General features: G+C 41.6%; 1 protein-coding gene across 1 annotated transcript in view; it reads left to right on the top strand.

Moving 5' to 3' along the window:
• PTDSS1 (phosphatidylserine synthase 1) overlaps positions 1 to 25,983 on the top strand; it is a 75,423-nt gene that overhangs the window by 15,165 nt on the left and 34,275 nt on the right. Inside the window, exons 3-5 of the mRNA XM_007934851.2 lie at positions 15,893 to 15,937; positions 20,663 to 20,787; positions 23,404 to 23,562. Coding sequence (XP_007933042.1) covers positions 15,893 to 15,937; positions 20,663 to 20,787; positions 23,404 to 23,562 — 329 coding nt within the window. The remainder of the gene's footprint in view (positions 1 to 15,892; positions 15,938 to 20,662; positions 20,788 to 23,403; positions 23,563 to 25,983) is intronic.

Here is a 25,983-nt window from a genome sequence, read left to right as displayed (position 1 = left end):
TTTATTATGTTGAGGAATGTCCCTTCTATTCCTATTTTGCTGAGAGTATTGATCAGAAATGGGTGGTGGATTTTATCAAATGCCTTTTCTGCATCAATTGATGATTTGCCAACTTTCTTTCCCTCCCACCTCTAAAACACATGAACAGTAGAAATCTTAAAATTTTAGATTTAAGGAACAAATATGGAGATTAGGTAGCCCATCTTGTTTCAAGGACGTCCTGTTGTACTGCAGGATAGGTGACCAGTTGCAGCATAAAGCATTATACACAACACTGGTACCACTGGAGGCCCTAGCAGGTTCCCCTGAGTTCTGCAGCCTGGCCTATTCATACCAACGTGACACTACAGCTCAAAGCAAGGAGATGGTGAGCTCCATCTCAGGTCAGTTACCAGCACAAGGCTGGCTGCCACCAAAGTCCCGGGGCAGGGTTTGGCAATTTGAATGGGTGAGCAGGTGACTGTTCCGACGGTGGTGACAGTTTACCTAACTGCCCGCCTCCAGTCCCCCCAGCCATTTTGCCTCTGTATCTTATGAGTGTCTGCTGGCCATTTTTCAATTTCATTGTTTGTCTTTTTGTTGTTGAGGTGTTGAAATTTTCTATAAATTTTAGGGATTAGTCCTTGTCCTGTATGTTGTTGCCAACCTTCTTTTCCCAGTCTGTAGGTTCTCTTTTACAATCTTTTGGTGAAGTCTTTTGATGTGCGTAAGTATTTAATTTTTAGGGGGTCAAGTCATCTACTTTGTCTTCTGCTGTTTGTGTTTTATAGTTAGGTTTGATAGTGTATTTATGCCGTGTGGTACAGTCCTAAGCTTGCCTCTCTTTTTTCTTTGATGATCTTTGTGGTTTTAGGTTTTACATTTAGGTCTGTGATTGCTCTTGAGTTAGTTTTTGTATGTGGTGTGAGATAGGATCCTGTTTCATTTTTCTGCAAATGGACATCAAGTTTGGCCGGCATCATTTGTTAAAGGGACTGTCTTTTCCTGACTTAATAGATAGTGTAGGTGGATGGATTTACTTACAGGTTCCCAGTTCCATTGGTCTGTTTTGACTCAAAAAAAAAAAAAAAAAAAAAACTCACTGCCATCAAGTTGATTCTGACTCATAACAACCCCCCATTGGGTTTCCAAGGCTATAAATCTTTACAGAAGCATATTGCCTCATCTTTCTTCTGAGGAGTGGCTGGTGGGTTTGAACCACCCACCTTTTGATTAGAAGCCAGCCCTACACTGCCAGAGCTTCTTTCTGTTGTGACTACTGTGGCTATATAGTAGGTTTTGAGATAGGGGAGTATGAGGCTTCCTACTTTGTTGTTGTTCTTTAATAGTGCTTTGTTTATTTGAGGTCTCTTGCTTTCCATGTAACGTTGGTGATTAGTTTTTCCATCTCTTCAAAAAATGATTATGGAATCCGAATCGGGATTGCGTTACATTTGTAGATCACTTTGGGTAGTATTGCCACTTTTACAATGTTAGGTCTCTCTGTCCATGAGCATAGTATATTCTTCCATTTATGTAGGTCTCTTTTGGTTTCTTGTATTAGTGTTTTGTAGTTTTCTTTGTGTGGGTCTTACGTGTTTGGTTAGATTTATTCCTAAGTGCTTCATCTTAAATGTTACTGTTTGCCTGATTCCTTTTCAGAGCTCTAGTTGTCAGTGTAGAGGCCTCCAGCTCATTTTTGTATGCTGATCTTGTATCCTGCCACTTTGCTGAAATCTTATATTAGTTTTAGTAGTTTTCTTGTTGAGGCTCTAGGATTTTCTGTGTATAGGATCATATTATCTGTAAATAGAGATAATTTTATTTCTTCTTTGTCAATTTGGATGCCTTTTATTTACTTTTCTTGCTTTATTACTCTAGCTAAACCAAACCAACCTCACTGCCATTGAGTCAATTCCAACTCATAGTAGCCCCCATTGGTTTCCCAAAGTGGTAAATCTTTACTTAAGTAGAGTGCCCCATCTTCCTTCTGTGGAGCAACTGGTGGGTTTGAACCACCAACCTTCAGGTTAGCAGTCAAATGCCTTAGGCACTGCACTACCAGAGTTCCTTTTTTTGCTCTGGCTAGGACTTCTAATACAAAATTGAATAGGAGTGGTGATCAAGGACATCTTTGGTTCCTGTTCACAATGAGAGTGTTTTTAGTCTCTCTCCATTGAGAATAATATTGGCCATTGGTTTTGTATATATGCTTTTAATTATGTTGAAGAATTTCTGTTCTATTTCTCTGAGCATTTTGTATCAAGAATGGGTATTGGATTTTGTCATATGCCTTTTCTGCATCAATTGAATGATCTTTTCGTTTGTTTTATTTATGTGGTAAATTACACTGATTGTTTTTCTGATGTTGAATCATCCTTGCATACCAGTATGAATTCCACTTGGTCATGCTGTATTATTTTTGGGATATGTTGTTTGATTCTTTTGGCTAGTATTTTGTTGAGAATTTTTGCATTGATGTTCATGAGGTATGTTGGTCTCTTAGTTTGTAAGTGATGTGTTTGCCTGGTATTAGTATCAGGGTTATGCTTGCATCACAGAATTGGTTTGGAGTATTCCATCTTCCCTGTGTTCTGGAATAGTTTGAGTACCATAGGTTCAGCTCTTCTCTGAATGTTTGATAAAATTCTCCAGGGAAGCCATCTGGGCCAGGGCTTTTCTTGTTGGGAGTTTTTTTATGACCTGTTCAATTTCTTCTTTTTTGATGGGTCTGTTCAAATTTTCTGCCTCACATTGTCTTATTTTGGGTAGTTAATGTGTTTCTAGAAATTTGTCCATTTCTTCTAGGTTTTCAAATTTTTGGAATACAGTTCTCCGTAGTATTCCGTTATTACCCTTTTTATTTCAGTAGGTTCTGACATCAGCTGCTTCATTTCTTACTCATGTTACTTGCTGTTCTTTTCCTTTGTTAAATTTGCCAATTTTATTAATCTTTTCAAAGAACCAACTTCTAGGCTTGTTGATTCTAGATTGTTTTTTGTTTTTGATTGTTTTTCTGTTTCGTTTATTTCTGCTTGAATCTTTATCATTTCCTTTCTTCTGGTGACTGTAGGCTTTTATTATTGGTCTTTTTCTAATTGTTGGAGATAGTGGGTTAAGGTTTTGATTTCGATTCTTTCTTCTTTTTTAATTTATGCATTTTATTGCTATAAATTGCCCTCTGAGCACTGCTTTTGCTGTGTCCCACAGATTTTTTTTATATGTTGTGTTTTCTCTTTTTTCCTTGTTAGGATTTCTCCTAGGCTTTAATAGTTTTTTTACCTCCCTTTTTAAAACTTTTTGTTATGGTTTGGGAGAAAGTTTATAGAGCATTTTTACCCCCATTCAGTAGTTCATACACATTTTGTTTCGTGACATTAATTGAAATCCCTACAGTGTGATAACTCTCTTCCCCCTTCCTCCCTGTGGTTGCCTTTTCCCTGTACCTCTTGTGCACCTCTCTGTGTCTTCCTTTTTCTTAGTGATATTGTACTGGTCACTCGCTTTGGTATGTTATATTTTCATTTTCATTTGATTCAAGGAATTTATTTATTATCCAGTAGTTTTTAAGCAGTTTCCATGTATTTGATTTTTCTTTCCCCTTTATCTTCCTGTTGTTGATTTCCAATTTTAGAACATTGTAATCTGAGAAGATGCTTTGTAGTACTGATGTTTTTAAATTTATTGAGGCTTGCTTTATGGCCTAACATATGGTCTATTCTCGAGAAAGTTCCATGTGCACTGGAAAAGAATGTATATTGTGCTTTTGTTGGGTGGAGTGTTCTGTATACATCTGTGAGGTCTAGTTGATTGGTTGTGTGGTTTAGATCTTTCGTATCTTTGTTAAGTTTCTTTCTAGTTGTTCTGTTCTTTATTGAAAGTGACATCTTACAGTCTCCTATTATTATTGTAGAGTTGTCTATTTCTCTTTTCAATTCTGTTAAAATTTGGTTTGTATATTTCGGGGCTCTTTCATTGTGTGCAGATATTTACTATGGTTTTGTCCTCTTGTTTGATTGACCCTTTAGTCATTATATATCTTTCCCTGTCTATTTTGATGACTTTTGCCTTAAAGTCTATTTTATCAGAAATGAATATGGCCACTTCTGTTCCTTTAGTTGTCTTTTGCTTGATAAGTTTTTTCCATGGTAGTGCATTTAATCCATTTACATTCACTGTAATTATCAATAAGTGTGAATTTTCTGCTACCATTTTGTTGTGTTTTCTTTTGTGATGTTAATGGTTTCTTTGTCCACTATATTTTTCTGTGCTGAGTTCATTTGTGTACGGATTTTCTTATCATTTCCTTTGTTGCTGTTGTTTTAGTGTTTACTGAGACTTTATGAGTTTCTTCTTTTTTGGTTTGTTGAGAAGGTTTGTTTATTAATTTTCTTCAAGGTTACCTTGTAATTTATTATTATCTTCCCAAGTTTAAAACAGTCCATCCCACATAGGGAAAAAGTAACCACAAGGAGGAACTAGGAAGAGAGCTGTTACATTATAGGGATTGCGGTCAGTGTCATGGAAAAAAAGTGGGTATGAATTGTTGAATGAAGAATGAATTTGGTCTGTAAACTTTCACCCAAATCACAATTAAAAAAAAAACAACAGTCTATTCTATCTTTATATAATCTTGACTTCTTCTTTTGAAAGTTCTGTATCTATATTATTTATTTCCTTTTTTCCTTTGGAGTTTTCATCATGTACAAATTGACATCTCTGGTTCATGTTTTCAATCTTTTAGGTTATTTTATTTGTGCTACTTCTATATCTACTTTATTTCCAGGTGATGTTGTTGTGTTTTTTAACATCCGGTTGTTGCATCTCATTGGTGGTTCTCTGTCCAAAGAACTCTCTTTAGCATTTCTTGTAAGGTTGGTCTGGTTTTTGCAAATTCCCTTAATTTCTGTTTATTTGGGGATGTCCTAATTTTGCCATTGTATTTGAGGAACAGTTTTTCTGGATATATAATTCTTGGTTGGCAGTTTTTTTTTTTTTTTTTCTTTTAGAGTTTTATATATGCCATTGCCTTATTGCCTGCATGGTTTCTGCCAAGAAATTAGAGCTTAGTCTTTCTGGTTCTCTTTGTAGGTGACTTTTCCTTTTTCCCAAGTTGCTTTCTGAATTCTTTCTTTGTCTTTGGTTTTGGAAAGTTTGATTATGATTATTTCTTGGTGATTTTCTTTTGGAGGTCTAGCCTATTTGAGGTTCATCGAGCTTCTTGAATGGATATTGTATTGTCTTTCACAATATTAGGTAAGATTTCTTCTATCAAATCTTCAACAATTTTCTTGGTGCTTTTTTTGTTTCGTCTTGTTCTGGATTTCCCATCATATGTAAGTTATGCCTTTTGATGGTGTCCTACATGATTCTTAAGCTTTCTTCATTTTTTTTCCCATTCTTTTTTCTCCCAGATTATTGTTGAGAGATTTGTCTTCAGTGTTGCTAATTTTGTGTTCCACTGATTCAGTTCTATTCCTTTGTCCTTCTAATGTGTTATCTGTTTCTGAAATTTTATTATTAATCTTCTGGACTTCTGTTTGCTGTTTTTGCGTGGTTTGAATTGTGAATTTATTTTGTCAATTTATTCTTGTATTTTGTGAAATCTAGAGTTTCGTCTGTGTTTTCCTTGATTTTTGTCTGGTTTCCTTGCACTTTCTCTCAATCTGTTGAAGATAGTGGTTTCCTTGAGCTCTCTCCCTCAGTCTGTTGGAGGTACCTAAATATAATCATTTGAATTCCTTGTCAGGTAGCTCCAATAGCATTTCTTCCTCTGGAAGATTTTTCTGGCCCTGTATTTTGATTGCTTGTTGTCTCAGTTTTTTTGTGCGTGTATGATTTGAAGTTGTCTGTTGTCTCTCAGACACTGTAGTGGTATTGTATTAATTCGTTGATTGTATGTTGGTTTGCTTCACTGTGAGTTTTTGTTTTGTTCAGTTTTAAATATCTGGGCAACAGGGTGGGTGTGTTACTCTAGTCACTAATTTAACAGCACTGGGGCTCTCACCACCTGTCTCCAAAGGAATTTGATATGAGGTGTGTGTTCGACCGGGTTCTCTAGAGAAGCAAAACCAGTACAGCTTATATATAAATATAGAGAAAGAGAATTTTATCTTAGGAAAATGGCTCACACACTTATAGAAGCTGGCAAGTCCCACGTTCTTGGATCAGACGTCAAGCTGGAGGTTTTCCTGACTCACACAGCTGCAGGGACTGAGGAGCTCAAGGTTGGCAGGCAGTACACCGGCTGTTGACCCCAATGAGTGGTGAATGCAAGATCTCCAGACCGAAGGGTGGATTGTTCACTTGCAGACACTTGTAGGCAGCACAGCGGGATCCTGATCCACAGAAGAGTGTCTCTTTTCCCAGGATGTCCATAAATATATTGGAAGCAGGGCAAATCCCTAGGGAAACTCCATTTCAACAGATTGGCCGCTCAAAACATATACATCCAATCCCAGCTAGAAATAACCCATATCACAATTGCTTAAACCACACAGAATTGTGGTCCAGCCAAGTTGATACACAGCTCCAACTATCACAGGGTGGGCATGAGTCTGTGGTCACTGATGGTGCAGAGCAAATAAGGGAAGACTGGGCAGGCATTGGCTGCAGTCTGTCCTTGGTCCTGTGTTGCTGGAGCGGGTAGTGGCACTTGCCTAGTGGGTGAGGACGCAGGTGTGGGTGGGTATGGTTAGGTAGGTCTCTGGCTCCCAACTGCTGGGGAAAGATAGAAAAGAAAGGAGGAAGGGGAGAGGAAAAGAAAAAATCAAGGGGTGGAAGAGAGGAGACCTGAGAAGGAAGACAAAGAGAGAAAAGGATGAGAAAAAGAAAAACAACAAGAACAACAAATGTGGCACAGTACTGGCACAAGTGGTAGCTACCAGTCATGGCTGCATTTGAAACGTGGCACTTGGTCCACAGAAGCACACATCACCAAATATGGTAAGTCGCGAACAGCACTACTGAACGTGGAGGTCGCGGTGGGTGAAGTCCTCACTTAGCTAGATTTAAAAAAGAAGAAGAAATTAAAAAAAGACAGGAGTAAGTGGTAGAAAAGAGAAAAAAGGTAAGAAGGGGGAAGGGACGCAGTAAGGACTGCGAAGGGGAGGGGGAATAAAAAACAAACACTAGTGCAGGTGTTAGCTGCCAAACATAGCTGCAGCAGGAATGCAGAACTCACCCAGGGGAGCACACAGTACCATCCACAGAGGGTAGAGGTGGGTTCTGCTGACCACAGAGGGGGAGTGGAGTCGAAAAGAAAAGAAAAAAAAGGCAGGGGGGAGGTTGAAAAGAAGAAACAAAAGAAAAAAGAGGACAATAATGGGGAGAAGAGGGAAGAACTAAGAAGAAGGAAAAAGATTAAAAGAAAGAAAAAAGCAGCAGAGGACTGACGAAAGTGCCAGTCACCAAACACGATGGCACAGAAAGACAGTGCTCACCCTATCAGCCTCCAACCAGGGAGGCAGAGGTTGGCACTGCTAACCACTTGGGTAGTGAGGGGGGGCCCTGCGTCTAGATGGAAGACCTAAACAGAAAGATAAGAATGTAAATAAATAAATAAATAGAGTGGCCCAGCACTGGCAATGGGGAGAGTTTGATCTGCTGGGTGGGTGGGGTGGGCACGGTCCTGCTTCTGCTCACCGAGAGGTTATACGAGGTAAGGGGGGAGGACACACCTCTCTGGTCGCCTGATCACCTGTGTGGTTGGTGCAGTCCTTGGCAGGTGGAGTCAGTTATCTGGTTCCTATTCCAATGGAATAATTCAAAATGACTGTGCTGCCCTGGTTGGCAGTTTCCCGTTCCTTGTTCACTACTTTTGTTTAGTCTCTTCTCATCTGTATTTGATCTACTTCTTGATCTTTCCCTTTTGAAGGTCTGACATCCAGGATTGTCATCTGTAGCTGTTTGTGTAGTTTTTCCAAGTTTTTATTACAGAGGGTTTGGATAGTGTGTATTCCTAGTCTGCCATCTTGAATCCTCCAGTTGCCCCGTAAGGTTTCTGTCTAATCTTTCAAGAGTTGCTATTGTTAATTTGAATCCATATAGTTCTTTAAAAAACAATGCTCAAGGCAATTGTGTTTACTGTTGTTGTTGTGTGCCATCGAGTCAGACCTTAGTCATAGCAACCCCTCCTTGGGTTTCTGAGGCAGTATCGCTATGGAAGTAGATTGGCCAACCTTCCTTCTGAGGAGTGGCTGGTGGGTTTGAACCACCAGCCTTCTGGTTAGCAGTCAAGTGCCTTAGGCACTACACTGTGTTTACTAGTTAAGCGAAATTGTTACTTGGTTTAAAGAAGCTTTCAGGGGATATTGTTGGTTTAGTTTAAAGATTATCTCAGGGAAATAGTTTTGGGGGTTTATCCAGGCTCCATGGCTCCAGAAGTTCTGGATCCTATGAGAATTTGAAATTCTGTTCTGCATTTTTTCCCTTTTGATCTGGATTATTCTCTAGAATCTTTGATCAAAATGTTCAGTAGATAGCTGGGCACCATCTAGTTCGTCTGGTCTCATGGCAAAGGAGACAGTTGTTTGTGGAGGTAATTAGCCACACATTCCATATCCTGTTCCTATTCCTGACTATCCTTTCTTATGCTGCTCCATGGGAATGTTGTTGTTGTTGTTGTTTGCCATCAAGTCGGCCCCGACTCATAGCAACCCCTCCTTTGGTTTCCGAGGCACTATGCTACCAGAGAGTGCCTAAGGCACTTGACCGCTCACCAGAAGGCTGGCGGTTTCAAATCCCCCAGCCACTCCTCGGAAGGAAGGTTGGGCAATCCTACTTCTGTAGTGATACTGCCTCAGAAACCCAAGGAGGGGTCGCTATGAGTCAGGGCCAACGTGACAGCAAACAACTACAACAACAAAGCTCCATGGGAATAGAGACCTATTATTGTGCCTTGGATGGCCTCTTGCAAGCTTTTGGGACCCCAGGCTCTACTCAGCTTATACTTGGAAAGCTGAAACCCAGGGAGTTGTCCCCTGCAGGAGGGCACCTAGCTGCCTAACATCAGCCTGGGATTAGAGCCCCAAACTCCTGCATTTTCCTTTACTCAAAGTTGCTCTAGTCACAACTTGAATTAAGTCTTTTGTGGTATGTTTTTGTCTCTATCTTCCTCCGCAATATCTTTCTACAACCCTCTGTTTCTCTTCCTGTCAGTCTGTGGGTTTCCTTAGTTTGTACCTAGTGACGGCAGTGAGTTTGGTTTTTTTTGGTAGCATGCAGAAGGTTTGTGTAGGTTGTGTCTACACTAACTGCCCTGTTGCCCACACGTTGTTCAGGCCTGGCAGTGGCTGGCAGATTGATTTGAACCTCCCTACTTTCTCCTTTTCCTTCCCTACTCCTGCCTTACCATCCTTTTTCCATATGCACATGTGTATATATACACATACACACCTCATGTTGCCAAAAATAGGATTTCAGCTGCGTATAGAGAAAAACAGCAGCAGTTCAGTACGAAGGAGGGATGGGAAATAGTCAGGGAAGGGACTTCTTAAGGACTTCTTTTGAACCTGTTTACGTGTTATGTTTACCTAGATTTTTTCTAACGATTCATTTATTCACACTTCATGTAAGATTAGTAAGACTACAATTTTTTCACATTAAAGAATATTATTACTGAATATTTGTAAATTAGGAATGAGCAGTAGAGATGACAGGGGATTTAAAGCCCCTCATTTGGCATGGCCACTGGGAAATGCCAGCAGACTTGCCTGCACATCTCTTGGCTAGGATTGGGTCACATTGCTTCTTCACCCAGTACCAGGGACAGGGACCTTACTGTGCCTAGAAGATGAGGCACACAGGCGGTGTTCCATAGATATTTGTTGACTGAATGAATAAAAGGCGAAATAGGATCACCTCAGCTGAGTTTTATGGGGGGAAGGGTAGACATGCAAACAGAATTTCTTTGGGTGAGCAATCAGGTTAGGTTCTAGAGTTCCTTTCTTATGTCTTATGAAGGGGAGAAGGGAGAGGTTCTGAGATGACACCAGGGAGAGGAGGGGGAGTCTGAGCTCATCTTCACACTTCTTCTTGTCTGCCACTCTCCTCCGCCATCTCTTCTAGCTCCCTTAAAATAATGTGTCTGTGTGTACATATAAACATACATACCCACATCCATCTCATTGTAGCAGCTGACACTCAAGGGTAGGTGTCATTTTAACTATGCCACTATATCACTGGAGTGAAATTTAGAGACCTGTTTGTGCCTCCAGTTGGCTGTGAGACTTCTTTCAACAGGTGACCTTCTGGTGTACTTTTCTGACTTCTGAGGGCTTCTTCAAACTTCACCCCGCTTCCACCCCACCCTACTAAAAACAGCTAAACTTTATCTCTACCTCTAGTGCCTGGCCCACAGTCGACTCAATAAACACTTTAAATAATGAGTCAGTGAGGAAAAAAAGAAAAATTGTGGAATCAACACTCTGTTTGTCTGAAGGTGCTCTGATAGTGCACTGGTCAAGGCATTTGGCTGCTAACCAAAAGGTTGACGTTTCAAACTCACCAGCTGTTCTGTGGGAGAAAGATGAAATAGTCTGTTTCTGTAAAGATTTACAGCCTTGTAAACCCTATGGGGCAGTTCTACTCTGTCGAACAGTAGGGTCATTATGAGTCAGAGTCAACTTGACAGCAATGGGTTTAATTTGTTTTTTCACTTTTCTGCAAGAGAAATACAATTCAGTACTTCTTTAAGGTATTTAGACAAACACAATTCAGTACTTCTTTAGGATATTTTGGGAGCTCTGATGGCGTTGTGCCTAAGGCATTTGACTGCTAACCAGAAGAAGGCTGGCGGTTCAAACCCACCAGTCACCCCTTGGAAGACAGGTTGGGCAATCTACTCCTGTAATGATACTGCCTTGGAAACCTGAGGAAACACTTTGAGTCAGATCCAACTCAACGACAGTAAGTTTTTAGGGTATTTTGAAGAGAAATGCTGGTAGTTCTTGCTTTCACTAACTTTATCGTCTGTCCTTCCTCCTCATCTGACTTCTGTGAGCTAAGATAATGCTGCTTTTATCTCCACAAGGTTTGAAGGCAGTCCAGAAGGTTCGTTTTCTGTCTTCTGACTTAAAGTAAGCAAAAACTGTTCTACTCTCTTCCATTCTCTATCCCTGCTCCACTACTTTTTTCTTGAGGGGACAGAAATCTTTCTTAGGCTTGAAATTTGCTTGGAGATCGTTTCATTCATCTTTGGTGGCTTGTTCTAGATGAATTTAAACTTTAATAATAATCAGTAGGTAAAAGTGACTAAGAGGACCTTCCCTAGAGCTTCTGGCCAGAGGATAAAAATGTGTAGCTGTTGGAGAGGCAACTTCTGACTTTTGGTGAAAGGATACCTACTTCCCTAAGGTTAAGGAGGAGTCAACTCCAAGGCAACTAACAACAGCAACAAGGAGGTTAAGTTTCTTAAACTTAATTATTCATAGCTGTAACTTTTCTGGTGAATCAAGTACTCATCTTAATTTCTAATTTCTGACCTAGTATTTTACATGCTAGCTCATCTCGTGACAAAGACATTCAGTTTCTATTTCTATTGAAATTAATGATGCTGATTAAATTACATATGCTAATATTCAGAAGGAGCTCTGGTGGCATAGTGCCTAAGGCATTTGACTGCTAACCAGAAGGCTGGCCGTTCAAACCCACCAGCCACTCTTCGGAAGGAAGGTTGGATGATCTACTTCTGTTGTGATACCGCCTCGGAAACCCAAGGAGGGGTCGCTATGAGTCGGATATGACTTGATGGCAGTAGGTGGAAGTATTCAGAGGTTGATAAAGAAAATAAATGTTTTGCTTTTAAATGTGCCATGTAAGAAAAATCACGATCCAGAACAAAAGCAGCATTTGTTTCTCTGTTCCTGCTCCAAGAAACCGTCACCATTTCTCCGCATAAGAAGATGAAAAACTGAACTGAAGAGCTCAACTGTTACTGCTGTCACCTGCCACTGAGTCGGATCCCGACTTATGATGACCTCATGCAGCAGAACGAGATGCTACCCGGTCCTGCATGACCATCGTCACATTTGGGTTGCAGCTCACACCACTGCGATCCTTTGGGTTTTGAATGGCTGATTTTCAGAGGGGGTCTCCAGGCCTTTCTTCCTTGTCCATCTTTGTATCTGGAAGCGCCACTGAGACCTGTTCAGCAGCATAGCGGCATACAGGCCTCCATTGACAGATGGGTGGTGGCTGCACTTGAGGGACGTTGGTCTGGAGTCCAACCCACATGTCCTGCATGAAAGGTGAGCCCTCCATCATTGAACTACCAGTCACATCAGAAATAAAGATAAGCACTAGCCCTCCCCACTTCCCACGGAAAGCACACCATTAGTGAAGGCACACCTAATGATCTCATACTGTAACAATAAAGAAGAAGAATTGTACGTTTACAAGATCACTGAGAAAATGGTCTGTTGGGAAATGCCAAGTGTGGAGAAGGCATTGAGAGAAAGTGTTCACAGGATGCCACAGGAAGCACTCACAAGCCTGGGCAGATTCTTGCCTTGGAAGCAAGAACTTAACTTTTTGGATTTCCCCTCACTTTGAGGATCCTTCAATTTCCACGTGACAGTCCTGGTATAGCCAGATATGGGTGATTTAGGCAATGTGGATATAAGTCTCAAGGTTTATGCTATAGAAGAATGCCAGTCTCCTCCTTGAGTTTTAAAAAGTAAAATAATAGTTTTAGCAGTATTACTGTCTTTGATTGTCAAGGTGGCACTGTGAGTAATGCTACTAGAATATACTTCTTAAAATACTAGATTTGAAAAAATACAGGGCTTTCCCTCAGGAAGAAGCGTGGGTTATGACAAGCCTCACACTTGGGGAGGAGGCAGAATGGATGACTGAAATAAAGCTGGGGTGGGTTTGAATTCAGCTACTGATCTGAGGCTTTGAAAGGGAATCGTACATTGCAAGGTCTTACCTCTCCTTTTTACGCAAAAGTGAGTCCCGCCTACTGGGTCTGGGCAGTCCCTGACTTTAGAACATCTCTTCCAGGCATCAGTCTTCTGCTTGTCTTCCCAGGAGTTCTCTTTCCCTTGTCCTTCCTGAATTTCCAGACCTTGCTTATCCATGTCACATTTTTAAAGCAACTGGGTTTTAAATACCTACCCCACATTCTCTTCCTTCCTGTTGGCCCAACTCTACACACCTTGAGTTTCTTCCTCTCCCCTCACTCCCCTGGCCTATAACCAGTTCAAGCTCAGACCCTCAGACTTAACTTTCTTCTCCCTCATCCTCCTGGGCTGACTTGAGCCTCATAACATTTACAGGAGAGTACAGAGGTGTAGACTCTGACAGACTTGACTTGGAAGCCTGTTCACTGTGTGACCTTGGGCAAACTCTTTATGCCTCAAAATAACAGATTAACTTCCTGGAAGAAGTACAGATGGAATGCCCCTTGGAAGTGAGAATGGCCAGACTTTGTTTTACTCACTTTGGTCATGTTGTCAGAAGGGACCAGTCCCTAGAGAAGGATATCATGCTTGGTGAAGTGGAGGGTCAGTGAAAAGGAGAAGACCCTCAACGAGATGGATTGACACAGTGGCTGCAATGATGGGCTCAGGTACAGCAAGGATTGTGAGGCAGCACTGGGCAGTGTTTTGTTCTATTTTATATGGGGTTGCTATGAGTCAAGCCAACGTGATGGCATCTAACAGCAACAACCTTATCTGTAAGGTTAGAATGATGGTAGGAACACATAATGGCGTTGTCAGGAGAACCAAGGAATAATGTGTGGTCTCATTCCGCAGCCTGGGGTATAGTCAGAGCTCAGGAAAGTACCCTATGATAATTATTATTGCTATTGAGAATAACATTGTTTACAGTCATGCCTCATTTTATTGTGCTTTGCTTTATTGCACTGTATAGATACTGCCTTTTTTTCAAATTGAAGTTCTGTAGCAACCCTGCATCAATCAAGTATATTAGCACCATTTTTTCAACAACATATGCTTACATTGTGTTCTATATCACATATTGGTAATTCTCACAGTATTTCAAACTTTTTCATAATGCTGTTGAGCACTTAATAGACTACAATATAATGTAAACATAATTTTTACATGCACTGGGAAACCAAAAAACTCATGTGACTAGCTTTATTGCAATATATGCTTTATTGCAGTAGTCTAGAACCAAACCTGCAATATCTCCAAGGTATACCTATATGTGATTTTTAATTGTGATTTGGGTGAAAGTTTACAGAGCAAATTCACTTTCCATACAGCAGTACTCATCCACTTTGTCTCATGACATTGACTACAGTTTACCACAATGCAACAGCTCCCCTCTCACCTCCTCCCCACAGTTACCTTTTCCCTGTGTCCTTCCTTCCATACACTCCGGCCCCCTGAGCTGTCCCCCTGTATATACACAGCCCTTCTATTCTCCCGTGATTGTTCTTTCCAATGAGTGTATCTACCTAGTGTAAATGGTCACCTCATATGCCTGTCTTTTGTTTGCGTGGAAGCCATAGGTGTGGGTTCAATTCTAGACCTGAAGGCCAGCTAGGGGCCATAGTCTCAGTGGTTCCATCAGGCTCTATCAGACCAGTAAACATGGTGTCCCCCCCCCTTTTTTTTTTTCCCCAATGTTTTTTTTTTTTTTTTTGTAATTATGATTTGGGTGAAAGTTTACAGAGCAAATTCACTTTCCATACAGCAGTTCACATACACTTTGTCTCATGAAGCTCCAGGCTGAGCTTCTAAGAACAAGTACCACACTCAGAACTGATACAACGAGGAGGCCGCCAGGAGCACTGGCTGAAGTCTGTGCTGCACTCACTTCTGCCGTGGGCTCTAATGGAGCTGCCACTGCCACCATCAGCAGTGCCGCCATCACCTTAGTGTGAGGCTCACCATCTCATCACTGACACTGCGGCCAGTGCTAGAGAGAGAGGACGAGAGAAGAAGCACGCGCCATGTTTGCCTCTAGTATCACCAGCTCCTGAGGCCAAGTCTGGCACAGGGGCCTCTGAAGGGCTGAGCCCTAGTTATAGAGAAGGCTAGGAAACAGGCTCTGGTATCTCCCCTGGGGTTATGGGATCCCTAACATTGGCAGTTCTCCAAATATAGGAAGGCTGTTCAAAAAGTACAGGCAGCCACAAATAGGACAGGTGCCCACTAGAGCAGTGTGTTTCAATATTTGCCAGTAATAACCCTTCGGTTGGTGGTAAATAGATGCAGTGGATTGAGGGCCTGCTTTCTTTTGTCTATATTTTCTTTTGTTTTAATGAAATAGAAGCAGTGGTGTATCACTTGTAGTAAGGGCAAGTTTTGTCCTGAGGCACTTTGTTGCAGTTGTGCAGAGTCTGCATTTGTGTGTTGGAACTGGGTTGCCATGTAAAGGGATTTTGTTACCATGGGTCATGATATCAAAATAGCATGTTCCATTGCTCAAGGGGTGTGTGTCCAGTCACTCAGCACTCCACTTGTTTTCAAAACACACTGTATTTCCCTCTTCTCTCTCTCTCTGTCTCTCCTACACACACATACACACAGCTGGGCTTCCCAGAATGCCGCCAGATTCCTGGGTAGCTGGGAGATTCCACTCACAATATGTATTATAGAGAATTAAAGCCTACCCTGGTAATGTACTCACTGTTAGAACATTGCTTCCATGGAAAATCATGTGCTGTGTTCAAAAGAACAAACTTAAAAACAAAAAAGTTATATTTTTGTAAAGTACAGTGTGCTCTTTCTGATTGTGGTGATGCTTGGTACATTTTGATGAAACATGTCAATTTAGACTTTGACCTCAAAGTATATATGTTTTTTAAAAAAAAGTAACCTTGGAGAACGTTTTTTGTTGTTATCTATTTGGAGATCAATAGTGCTTTCTTTACTTTTTGTTTCCTCTGTTTGAAAACCATTCATTTTACTTCCCTGATATTATCTCTCTGCAGGTCCATTTACTCGACCTCATCCAGCTTTATGGAGAATGGTTTTTGGTGAGTTTCCACTAGAGTATATTTTTAAAAATACATGTTTGTAATCTTTTGTGTATATGAGGAAAGCAGTTTTTACCACTCTACAGTTACAACTTTATAGCTTTTTACTTTTTGAACTAATGAAATTGTTTATTGGTGTTCTTTGCTACAAAGTCAAGTCGTGGTGATGACTTAGTGCTCACATGTCTGTTACATGGGAGCTCTCACCTCCGCACACCCCTCCTTATGCCCTTGTCTCACAGGATTTGACTTGTTACGCTGTGTTTCCTTTATGCTCCTTCATGTTGCTGTGTGCTAGCACCAGCTCATAGGTAACCTGTGAGCACGTTTGTCAGCATCCAGGAGAGGATGAAAACCCAGCAATCCACTTTCTTCAGTGTCACACATAAGAAAGAACTTGGAGAAGGGAGAAGTCTTTAGGCAAAGAGTCCTAATGAAGTAGCCTTATTATTATTATTATTATTATTATTATTATATTATTGTGATTTGGGTGAAAGTTTACAGAGCAAATTCACTTTCCACACAGCAGCTCACATACACTTTGTCCCGTGACATTGAAATTTCCCACAATGCAACAGCTCCCCTCCTCCTTCCTACTTTCCAAGGCGATAAATCTTTACGGAAGTACATTGCCCAGCCTATTCCTCCCCGTAGTTACCTCTTCTCTGTGTCCTCCCCTCCATGCACTCCTGTCCCCTGAGCTGACTCCCTGCGCATACACAGCCCTTCTATTCTCCCATGATTGTTCTCTCCAAGGAGTATATCTACCCAATGTAAATATTCAGTTCATATGCCTGTCTTTTGTTTGGCTGGAAGCCACAGGAGTGAGTTAAATTCCAGACCTGAACAGCAGCTAGGGGCCATAGTCTCGGTGGTTCCATCAGGCTCTATCAGACCAGCAAACCTGGTCCCCTTTTTTTATTTTTTTGATGATTTTGAGTTTGTTTGACATTGTTCTCCCACTCTATCCAGGATCTCCTACATAGATCCCCCTCCGAGTGATTGATAGTGGTAGCTGGGCAACATCTAGTTCTTCTGGTCTCAGTCATATTGGCTGAAGATGGCATGGTGTACCAGTCACTTGGGTTAATTGTTTCCATGAATCTTTGGTTCTTCTTCATTCTTCTTTGCTCTGGATGAGGAGAGACCCATCAATGCATCTAGATGACTGCTTGCTAGCTTTTAAGGTCCCAGTTGTAAAGTAGTCTTCTTTTATGTTGTATGATTGTTGTTGTCAGTTGCCATCAGGGTGATTCTGACTTAGGTGTCCAGAGTAGAACTGCTCCATGGGGTTTCCAAGGCTGTGACTTAAGAAGCAGCTCAGCGGCCCTGTCTGTCAAGGCACCTTTGGGTGAGTTTGAACCACCAACCTTTGGGCTGGGAGTCAAGCACTTAACCATTTGTGTCACCCAGGCCAGGAACTCCATGCTAGTGTTCTTAATACTACACTAATGAAACAATGTAAAGGTATCTTGATACTTTATTTTTATCTAAGGCTAAAAAATAAAACCAAGCTTACTGCTGTTGAGTCAGATCCGACTCATAGCGACCCCTCCTTGGGTTTCCGAGGTGATACCTCTGTGGAAGTAAGTTGCCCAGTCTTCCTTCCGAGAAGTGGCTGGTGGTTTTGAACCACTAGCCTCCTGGTTAGCAGTCAAATGCCTTAGAAACTATGCTACCAGGCAATCGGATAAAAATTCTTTTTCAGAATTATGGTTCAATATTAGGTTGTTGTTGTTGTTGTTGTTATGTGCTGTGGAGTCAGACTCGACTCATAGCGACCCCTCCTTGGGTTTCTGAGGCAGTATCACTACAGAAGTAGATTGCGCAACCTTCCTTCCAAGGAGTGGCTGGTGGGTTTGAACCGCCAGCCTTCTGGTTAGCAGTCAAGTGCCTTAGGCACTATGCTACCAGAGTCTACCAGAGCTCCTCAGTATTAGGTATCAAATATATATTTAAAATACTTTCAATTAATGTTTAATGTTAAGACTCTAGTACGAGATACCTTATTTTTACTTGATTTTCTAGTCCAAATGGTCAAATCTGCTGGATGAATTTAAAATAAATCTTCATAGCTTTGCCTGTTTCAATAGAGGTTTCATCTTGCCTAAATAAGGCATCAGATGAATTATTTTAAGTTTGAGAAAGACAATCTTATGTGAAAATGTTAAAAAAAAATCCAGGAAAACCAAGCCTACTGCTATCAAATCAATTCCAACTCATAGCAACCCCCAATGGCTTTCCAAGGCTGTAAATCTTTATGGAAGGAGATGGCCTCGTCTCCCTCCCCTGGAGCGGCTGATGCAGACCTTCTGGTCAGCAGCCAAAAGCCTTACCTACTGCGCTCAGAGCTCCCTGAAAATGTAAAAAAGCGTTCTCCAAGTGGATTTCACTACAGGTTGCCTATTTTCCCTTTCACCTTCAAAGATCATAGGTAAATCTCTTTGTCTGTTTAAATTCATTGATGAACTTAATGTCATTCGCTCAGCAGGTGTTCACCAAGTGTTGCAGGGTGGTAGGTGCTGCTGTGGGCACTGAGGCCACAGAGGAAGACAGACAGACAGGCGCCTGCCCTCTAGGAGCCAACTTCCGCATAAGGGGGAAGGAGGATAGCTATAATGAACGAATTATTAAACAAACAAATCATCCAAAAATACAAATGTTGCTAAATATTAGGAAGTTAATTGGAACAGCAGGAGTTGATATTTACTAAGTGGTGCTTCGGCTTGGGTGGTGACAGAAGACTTGAACAGGTGACAGTTAAGTTGGAACCTCGTGTAAAGAAGGGTCAAACCACGCCGAGATGGTTGTTGGGGTGGAAGGGCATCCCAGACAAAGGAGAAAGCTGCTAAAATAGCCCTGCGCCTCAGGCATTTGACTGCTAACCAGAAGGTTGGTGATTCAAACCCACCAGCCACTCTGTGGAAGGAAGACTGGACAATCCGTTTCCATAAAGATTTACTGCCTTGGAAACCCAAAGGGGGTCACTATGAGTCAGAGTTGATTAGATGGCAATGAGTTTGGTATTTTGGTTTTTATAGCCAGAAAGAGTTTTGTGAATTCTAGGCCTTTGTGGCTGGAGTGTAGTGTGGGCCCAGGAGAGTAGTAAGAAGGGTCATGTGGTAAGATGTAGATAGAACCTGCCAGACTGATGGGCTAGCTAAGGAGCGTGGCCTGGGAGGGTGGTGGCAAGTCACAGGAGAATTTTTCTTAGAGGAGTGACTTGATTTCATTTACATTTGTAAAAAGATAGTCCAGGCTGCGTCATATTTGTACTTCATGGACTAAACATTGCTCTTTGATGTTAGGATATCAGTTACTTTGGGCTTGCTGGTTGGTTATATCTGAGTTTCTTAATTGGATGATCCATTTATGTGATGAATAGTTTTATTTCATAACCTGAGACGTTTTTTGCGCTTACAGAGTGTTTTGGTAATTGGTGAAAACTTTAGACCCTTTCCAGTACACACGCATAACTTGTACATGTTCTGCATATAATATCCAGTGTGACCATGATCTTCAGTTTAAGAACCTCTGTTGCACATACTTTATGTCCTAAGTAGTTATTTCAAAAGGATCATAATTAAAAGGTATAGTGGAGGCATTTAAGGTGAAAATTCCTAAACATAGCTGGTACAGAAGTGCAAACCTAAGGAGGCTCTCGTACTGACGAGCCTAACAGTGTGTGTCCACTGCACGATTGGGTTGTCCACACTGCTCCGAGCCTCCGCTGAGTCCCTGACGGCCCTGTTGGAATGCTTGGTGCTGTAACGGTCACAGTGGGTGTCATTCCAGCCATGCATGTTCTCCTCTGGAGCAGCTCACAGGGATTAGTGCCAAGCCAAATTTGGATGAGGTTCTGTGATCCAAGGTCATTTGTTTACAGTATCTAGAGATTGTCCTTCAACATGTTCATTCTAGTGGGTTTCACAAACGGGAATTGCAAAGCCATTGGTATTGATTTTGAATCTTTCTAAAATGAATTACACTCTACCTTCTTAAAGTGCATTAACTTTTTTTTTTAAATTGTTAAAGGTGATTTTTAGAGTAGCAGTTATGATAATATGCTATAATATAAAATGCTATAATATAATAATGCCTGTGAGGGTGAATAGAGGGTGTAACATACTCAGCTGCCCGTAGCCATTGAACTATTCCCCGACTGGCTGTCTACACCCACCCGTGCCCACTTCCAGTTCAGCCCCCACAGAGCAGCCGGAGGCACCTTTGTAAATTAGTTAGCATATCTTATTTCCCTACTGAAAACCCTTCAAGCTCTCTCCATGTCACTTAGGATAAACTCTGAAGTCTTGGCCATGGCCTTGTACTTCCCGTACTCCCTGGCCCTGCCACCTTAGTGTCATCTCTCTTCCTTCTTCCTTCTGCCAGCATGTCAGTATGGTCCCATCCTAAACATTTCCTTTTTCAGGGATTTATCAGCACCCTGATGTTGCAGCCACTCTTCACGCCCACCCACATACCCTTTGTCACTGGCCCTTTATGTCTCAGCTTAAACATCATTATCTCAAACTGTTACTGACACCCCCTCAATCTGAGTTAGGACTGTTCTCTTATCAAAGAAAATAGCAGATTGTATTAAGGGTTTCTACAGAGTACATAACAATAGTAGCGTCTGGTTTTGGCAATAAGCTATGAGTCTAATGTGTGTTGTGTGTCTGACAGTCGGGTCTCTTCTGAACTTGAGTATGCCCTTGTTTCCCTCAGGACTCAGTGTGCTCTACTTCCTGTTCCTGGTCTTCCTCCTCTTCCTGAATTTTGAGCAGGTGAAATCCATAATGTATTGGCTAGATCCAAACCTTCGTTATGCCACCAGGGAAGCAGATATCATGGTACGTACTTGTCAGTAGTCTCAGAGAAAATGGTGGATTCTTGGGTATAGAAGGTAGTTGATTTTACATTTTAAACTCGTCCTTCTCCACATTTCCTGTGTAGATATCTAAAACCCAGATCTCTGAGCAGGTCATTGAGGAGCATGGTTTTCCACATGCAGTACAGTCCAGGGAAATGGAATCCTTCCATGGAACAGAGCAGAGGGTCATGGTAGGAAGAATGTGAATGTAATCATCCGACAGCCACAGGCATTCTGCCTCTGTCACTTGTTAGCTGTAGGATTTGGGGAATACCGGTTGTTAGTTACCTTTTTGTTGGGTAGTAATAATACTTATTTTGGGGAGTTATTGTGAACTAAATGGAGCCCCCTGGGTGGTGCGAATTGTTATCATACTCAGCTGCTAACCAAAAGTTGGTAGTTTGAGTTTGCCCAAAGGCATCTCGGAAGAATGGCCTGGCAATCTACTTCAGAAAAATCAGCCCATTGAAAACCCTGTGGAGCACAGTTCTACTGTGACACACATTGGGTGCAGTTGGGTGGGGGCGGAGTTTACTGGCTTTATATGCAGTTGTGTTATGTACACACAAGGTCCTTGGTGATGGTGGCTGCTTCTGCTGCCCTCAGGGTCACCGTCACCACCACCTCCCCTAACGTCAATGCCAGAATTCTTCCCATCTGCTTGCTGTGAAGGACCACTTATAATTATTTAGGCCAGTTCTTTCTTTCTTTCTTTTTAATTTTATGCTGGGCTAAAACTATATTTTGGCTTTTTGTCAAGAGACTGTTTTATTTTTTAATGCCATTCTTTTCTTGTTTCTTTTTTTAAAATAACAAATCCTCATTTTTACTTTATTTACTTTTCAATAAGCTTAAATCTTTGAGAGCTACAGCATCTCACAAATTCTGTGTCCAATGGCTTTAGCAGGAAAGTTGCTTTGGAATTTGGCACAAACCAAGCCACAGTTTCCATGGGTGTGAGTTACCTTTCCCCAGATAACTCTGGTTTTGTTACGCTTGCTGCCAAGAGTCACTGTGTTGTTCTTTGCTTTGTACATGTAAGCGCATCTCTCGCCTAAATACAATTCAGTTTCATCTTGGGCATAAACACCTTCAGTTTTGGGAAGAGTTGTATGCTCCCTCTGGTTGCATATACCCCTTTTATAGACAGCAGAAATGGCCGTGGACCACAACCTTCCACACGTATTTGCTGGTTTAGAAGTCCTGTTCCCAGCAGGCCTCCATAGGCTCTAAGATGGCAGAAAGAGCCCTTTCTAATTTTTTTAGTGCCTAACATTTTATATAGGTTGAAGAAAAACAACAGGCATACTGGGCCATAGACAGGTTTGCTTTGACAGGCAGGAAATAACATGAAGGGAGTTAATACAAGCATCTAAGAAGTAATCATTCTGCCTTAGTTGAGATTGGTTAGATTTTTGCAATGGTGCTTTTAGAACATAACTTATAAAAGAAATACTAAAGGCAAAAATTCAAATGCCAAAAATTACATAAAAGTTTCTGGGAGAAAAATCTCTTTTGGAGTTTCTTACTGTGAGAAAGAGAATGATAAAGTTGGTTCACTAGTAAAATGGAAGGTCAGTGAAAATGAATGCGATTCATGAGCTGGATTGACATAATGGCTCTAACGAGAAACTGAAACCTACAAATTGATCATAAAGCTCTTACAGAACCAGGCAGTGTTTCCTTCTGTTACACGGTAAGATTGCCATGAGTCGGAACAGACTGGACAGCAACCAACAAAAACAAATGATGATGACGATGAAGATGAGGATGGAAACTTCCTGACTGCCGAGTGTCTACTGTGTCAGGTGCTGTGCCTGGTGTCTCACTGGCGTACATGCTAGGCCATTTTATAGGTGAGCAACTAGAAGCTTCAGAATACAAGCTGGTGGATCCCGGCTCCAAACCTATACTCTCCCATTGGACTGTGCTTCAAGTAAATAGTTAAAATACTAGTAAGTGCTTTGATGTTCACAGCAGTTCTTGTGAAATAGAAGTTGAGAGAAATAGATTTTTTCCTCACAACTCCATGGCATTCTGAAGGAAACTGACTTGCAGGTAGATTTGCTGGTGTGTCTCGGTTGATGCCATCTCACAGCCAGTGGGAGAAGGTGGAATTGCTTCTTGACATCTAGTATCCTTAGCAATGTGATGACACAAGGACTGTAGCAGTCACAGTTACAGCCTCCAAAGAGCTGAAACTGGCTTCGAAAATAGAGATTTTTTTTTTAAGTACTGGCTATTTCTTCCTGGCCAAGCAAAGCAAAGAGTGAGGCTGTTTTCGGCTGCAAGAGTTCAAGCTGATCTGGGGCACATTGTTCTCCATCCCTAATCACTCTTTACTTCCTGAAGGTAGTCTTCTATGTGCTCCTCAATCTGAGGACCTGCTTATGGGAGCAAAGCAGTTCTGCCTTGTAAACACCAATGCTTGTCCATTTTTCCTCAAGAACATTCAGCTAGTAAAGCTGGTTTCAAAGTGCACAGGATCTGTATTGGCTGTGAAGGCCGTATCAGTTCTGCTCATAGACTGTCAAAATTGTGGAATCAAGCAGATTGCTCGGGTATCATGAATTACTTTCCTCTTTATTTTAAATAGGAGTATGCTGTGAACTGTCATGTCATCACCTGGGAAAGGATTATCAGCCATTTTGATATCTTTGCATTTGGGCATTTCTGGGGCTGGGCCATGAAGGCCTTGCTGATTCGTAGTTATGGTCTCTGCTGGACAATCAGTATTACCTGGGAGCTAACTGAGGTAAGAAATGATGGGAGCTCGGGGGGAGGACCTCACCTTGGCTGTTTGTGCAGCTTTCATGTAGGAGGAGGATAGTCCATCAGTCACCAGTCAGTTAACCCATCCTCCAGCCCCTACCAGACAAAACTGTATTTAAACCATCCCCTAAGAATAGTTTATACTTCTGTTTCTTAAAAAAAATCACTCCTTGTTAACTGAATAAAGTAGGCTTTTATCGCACAAGTGTTTATTGTTTTTAACATACTATAATTTTAATGAATCTTTTTTTCTTACTTAGACACATTGAAAATACAGCTAACTTGTTTTTGTTGTCCACTCACTGAACAAAACAAAACAAAAAAAATCACTCCTTAGTTGTTACATTTCAGGAAGGTTAAAGGTCTACCACAAAAGCAGCACAATTCACAGGGAAGTTTCTTTCCCACTTCCTGTCAGATCATAGCTCTTGGAACAAGTGGGGAAAGCACTGTTACATTAAAGTCAGGAAACTGTGCTAAGGCACCACACAAGTCTTAAAGAGCAATGCATGAACAAGTCTAAAGAATGAAGTTAAAATCCCAAGTCGGACAAATAGTAATTAAATCAGCTTAGAAGTAAATAGGTTACTCCCTAACTAGTCTCCAGATTGGGAGAGACAAAATTGTGGTGTTTAAGAATTACATAGGCATCCAGGATATTTTGCAGCTCAAAAATAGATTTATTGTATAGCTCCAAAGGAGCTCTGGTGCACAGTGGTTAAAGCATTTGGCTACTAACCAAAAGGTCAGTGGTTTGAACCCACCAGCACCTCCATGGGAGAAAGATGAGGCAGTCTGCTTCTGTAAAAATTTATAGCTTTGGAAACCCTGTGGGGGCAGTTCCACTCTGTCCTACAGGGTCGGTCGCTGTGAGTTAGGTTTGGTATACAGCTCCATTATCTTTGTGATCAAATTTATCTCATTTAATTAATGAAAGAGAAATATTTTTGAAAAACTGTTATCAAAATGGAATTTGTGGAACTAATCCATTTATTGTTCTGTTATTATGTTATTCTTAGTAATCATTCCCAGAGAACAAAATTTGGCCACACACACAGTATATTACTTGAAGCAAATCACTGGCCTGACCCTAACTTAGAGGAGTGTGCCAGTTAAAGATAGCTCCTGTTCCTGTGCCCAGCACTTCGCCTGTATTGTCTTCAGTCCCCACAGTAAACTGGAAAAGGCAGTGAATGTTCCCACTGAACAGATGTGGGAACCAGCGCTCAGAACCGTGGTTCATGAGGTCAGCCAGGATTGGGTTTTGGGGGTGCTGGACTGCGGACGGGAAGCCCACGCTCTACCTCTGAATTCCAGGCATGCCCATAACCTTCGCTTTCCTCACCTCCTTGCTCCTCATCACTCACACTACAGACTGGGCATCTTGCTGTACCTTCCTCTCTGTGCTCCTCGGCATCCTGTAGTCACCAAGCCTATATACTCCTTTCTGAGCATCTCTGCTGTCTAAGTCTTTCCATCCCTCTGCTCCCTTCTACCTGCGTCTCATCCACTCTCATCACTCTTCTGAGTTACTTGTCTCCTCCCTTCAGTGTTTATTGTCAAAGCGATTGTTTTCAGAACTCAACTTGATCATGTTTCCTCCTAAAAACTCTTTAATGTTTTCCCTTGCTTTTTTTTTTTTTTTTTAAATTGTGATTTGGGTGAAAGTTTACAAAGCAAATTTACTTTCCATACAGCAGCTCACATACACTTTGTCTCATGACATCGACTACAATTTACCACAATGCAACAGCTCCCCTCCCACTTCCTCCCCATAGTTACCTCTTCCCTGTGTCCTTCCCTCCATGCACTCCTGTCTCCTGAGCTGTCTCCATGTGCATACACAGCCCTTCCATTCTCCCGTGATTGTTCTCTCCAAGGAGTGTATCTACCTAATGTAAATGTTCACCTCATATGCCTGTCTTTTGTTTGGCTGGAAGCCACAGGAGTGGATTCAATTCCGGACCTGAAGGGCAGCTAGGGGCCATAGTCTCAGTGGTTCCGTCAGGCTCTATCAGACAAGCAAACCTGGTGTCCCCCCCCCCCCCTTTTTTTTTTTGATGATTTTGAGTTTTGTTCCACATTGATCTCCCATTCTATCCAGGATCTCCTACATAGACCCCCCTCCAAATGGTTGACAGTGGTTGCCGAGCACCATCTAGTTCTGGTCTCGTCGTCATATAGGCTGAGGATTGCATGGTGTACCAGTCACTTGGACTAATTGTTTCCATGAATCTTTGGCTTTCTTCATTTTTCTTTACTCTGGATGAGGAAAGACCCATCATTGCATCTACATGGCTGCTTGCAAGCTTTTAAGATCCCAATCGCTACTTGCCAAAGTAGCATGTGGAACAGTGTTTTGTGTAGTATGTTATTCTAGTTGAGCTTGATGTCCCCTGCGACT

This window comes from Orycteropus afer, unplaced genomic scaffold (assembly GCF_000298275.1).
Source record: "Orycteropus afer afer isolate SDZICR_OR568_19922 unplaced genomic scaffold, OryAfe1.0 scaffold00021, whole genome shotgun sequence".
NCBI classification, from domain to species: Eukaryota; Metazoa; Chordata; class Mammalia; order Tubulidentata; family Orycteropodidae; genus Orycteropus; species Orycteropus afer.
Note: the sequence above shows the minus strand (reverse complement) of the source record. Positions and strands in the feature narration are given on the sequence as shown.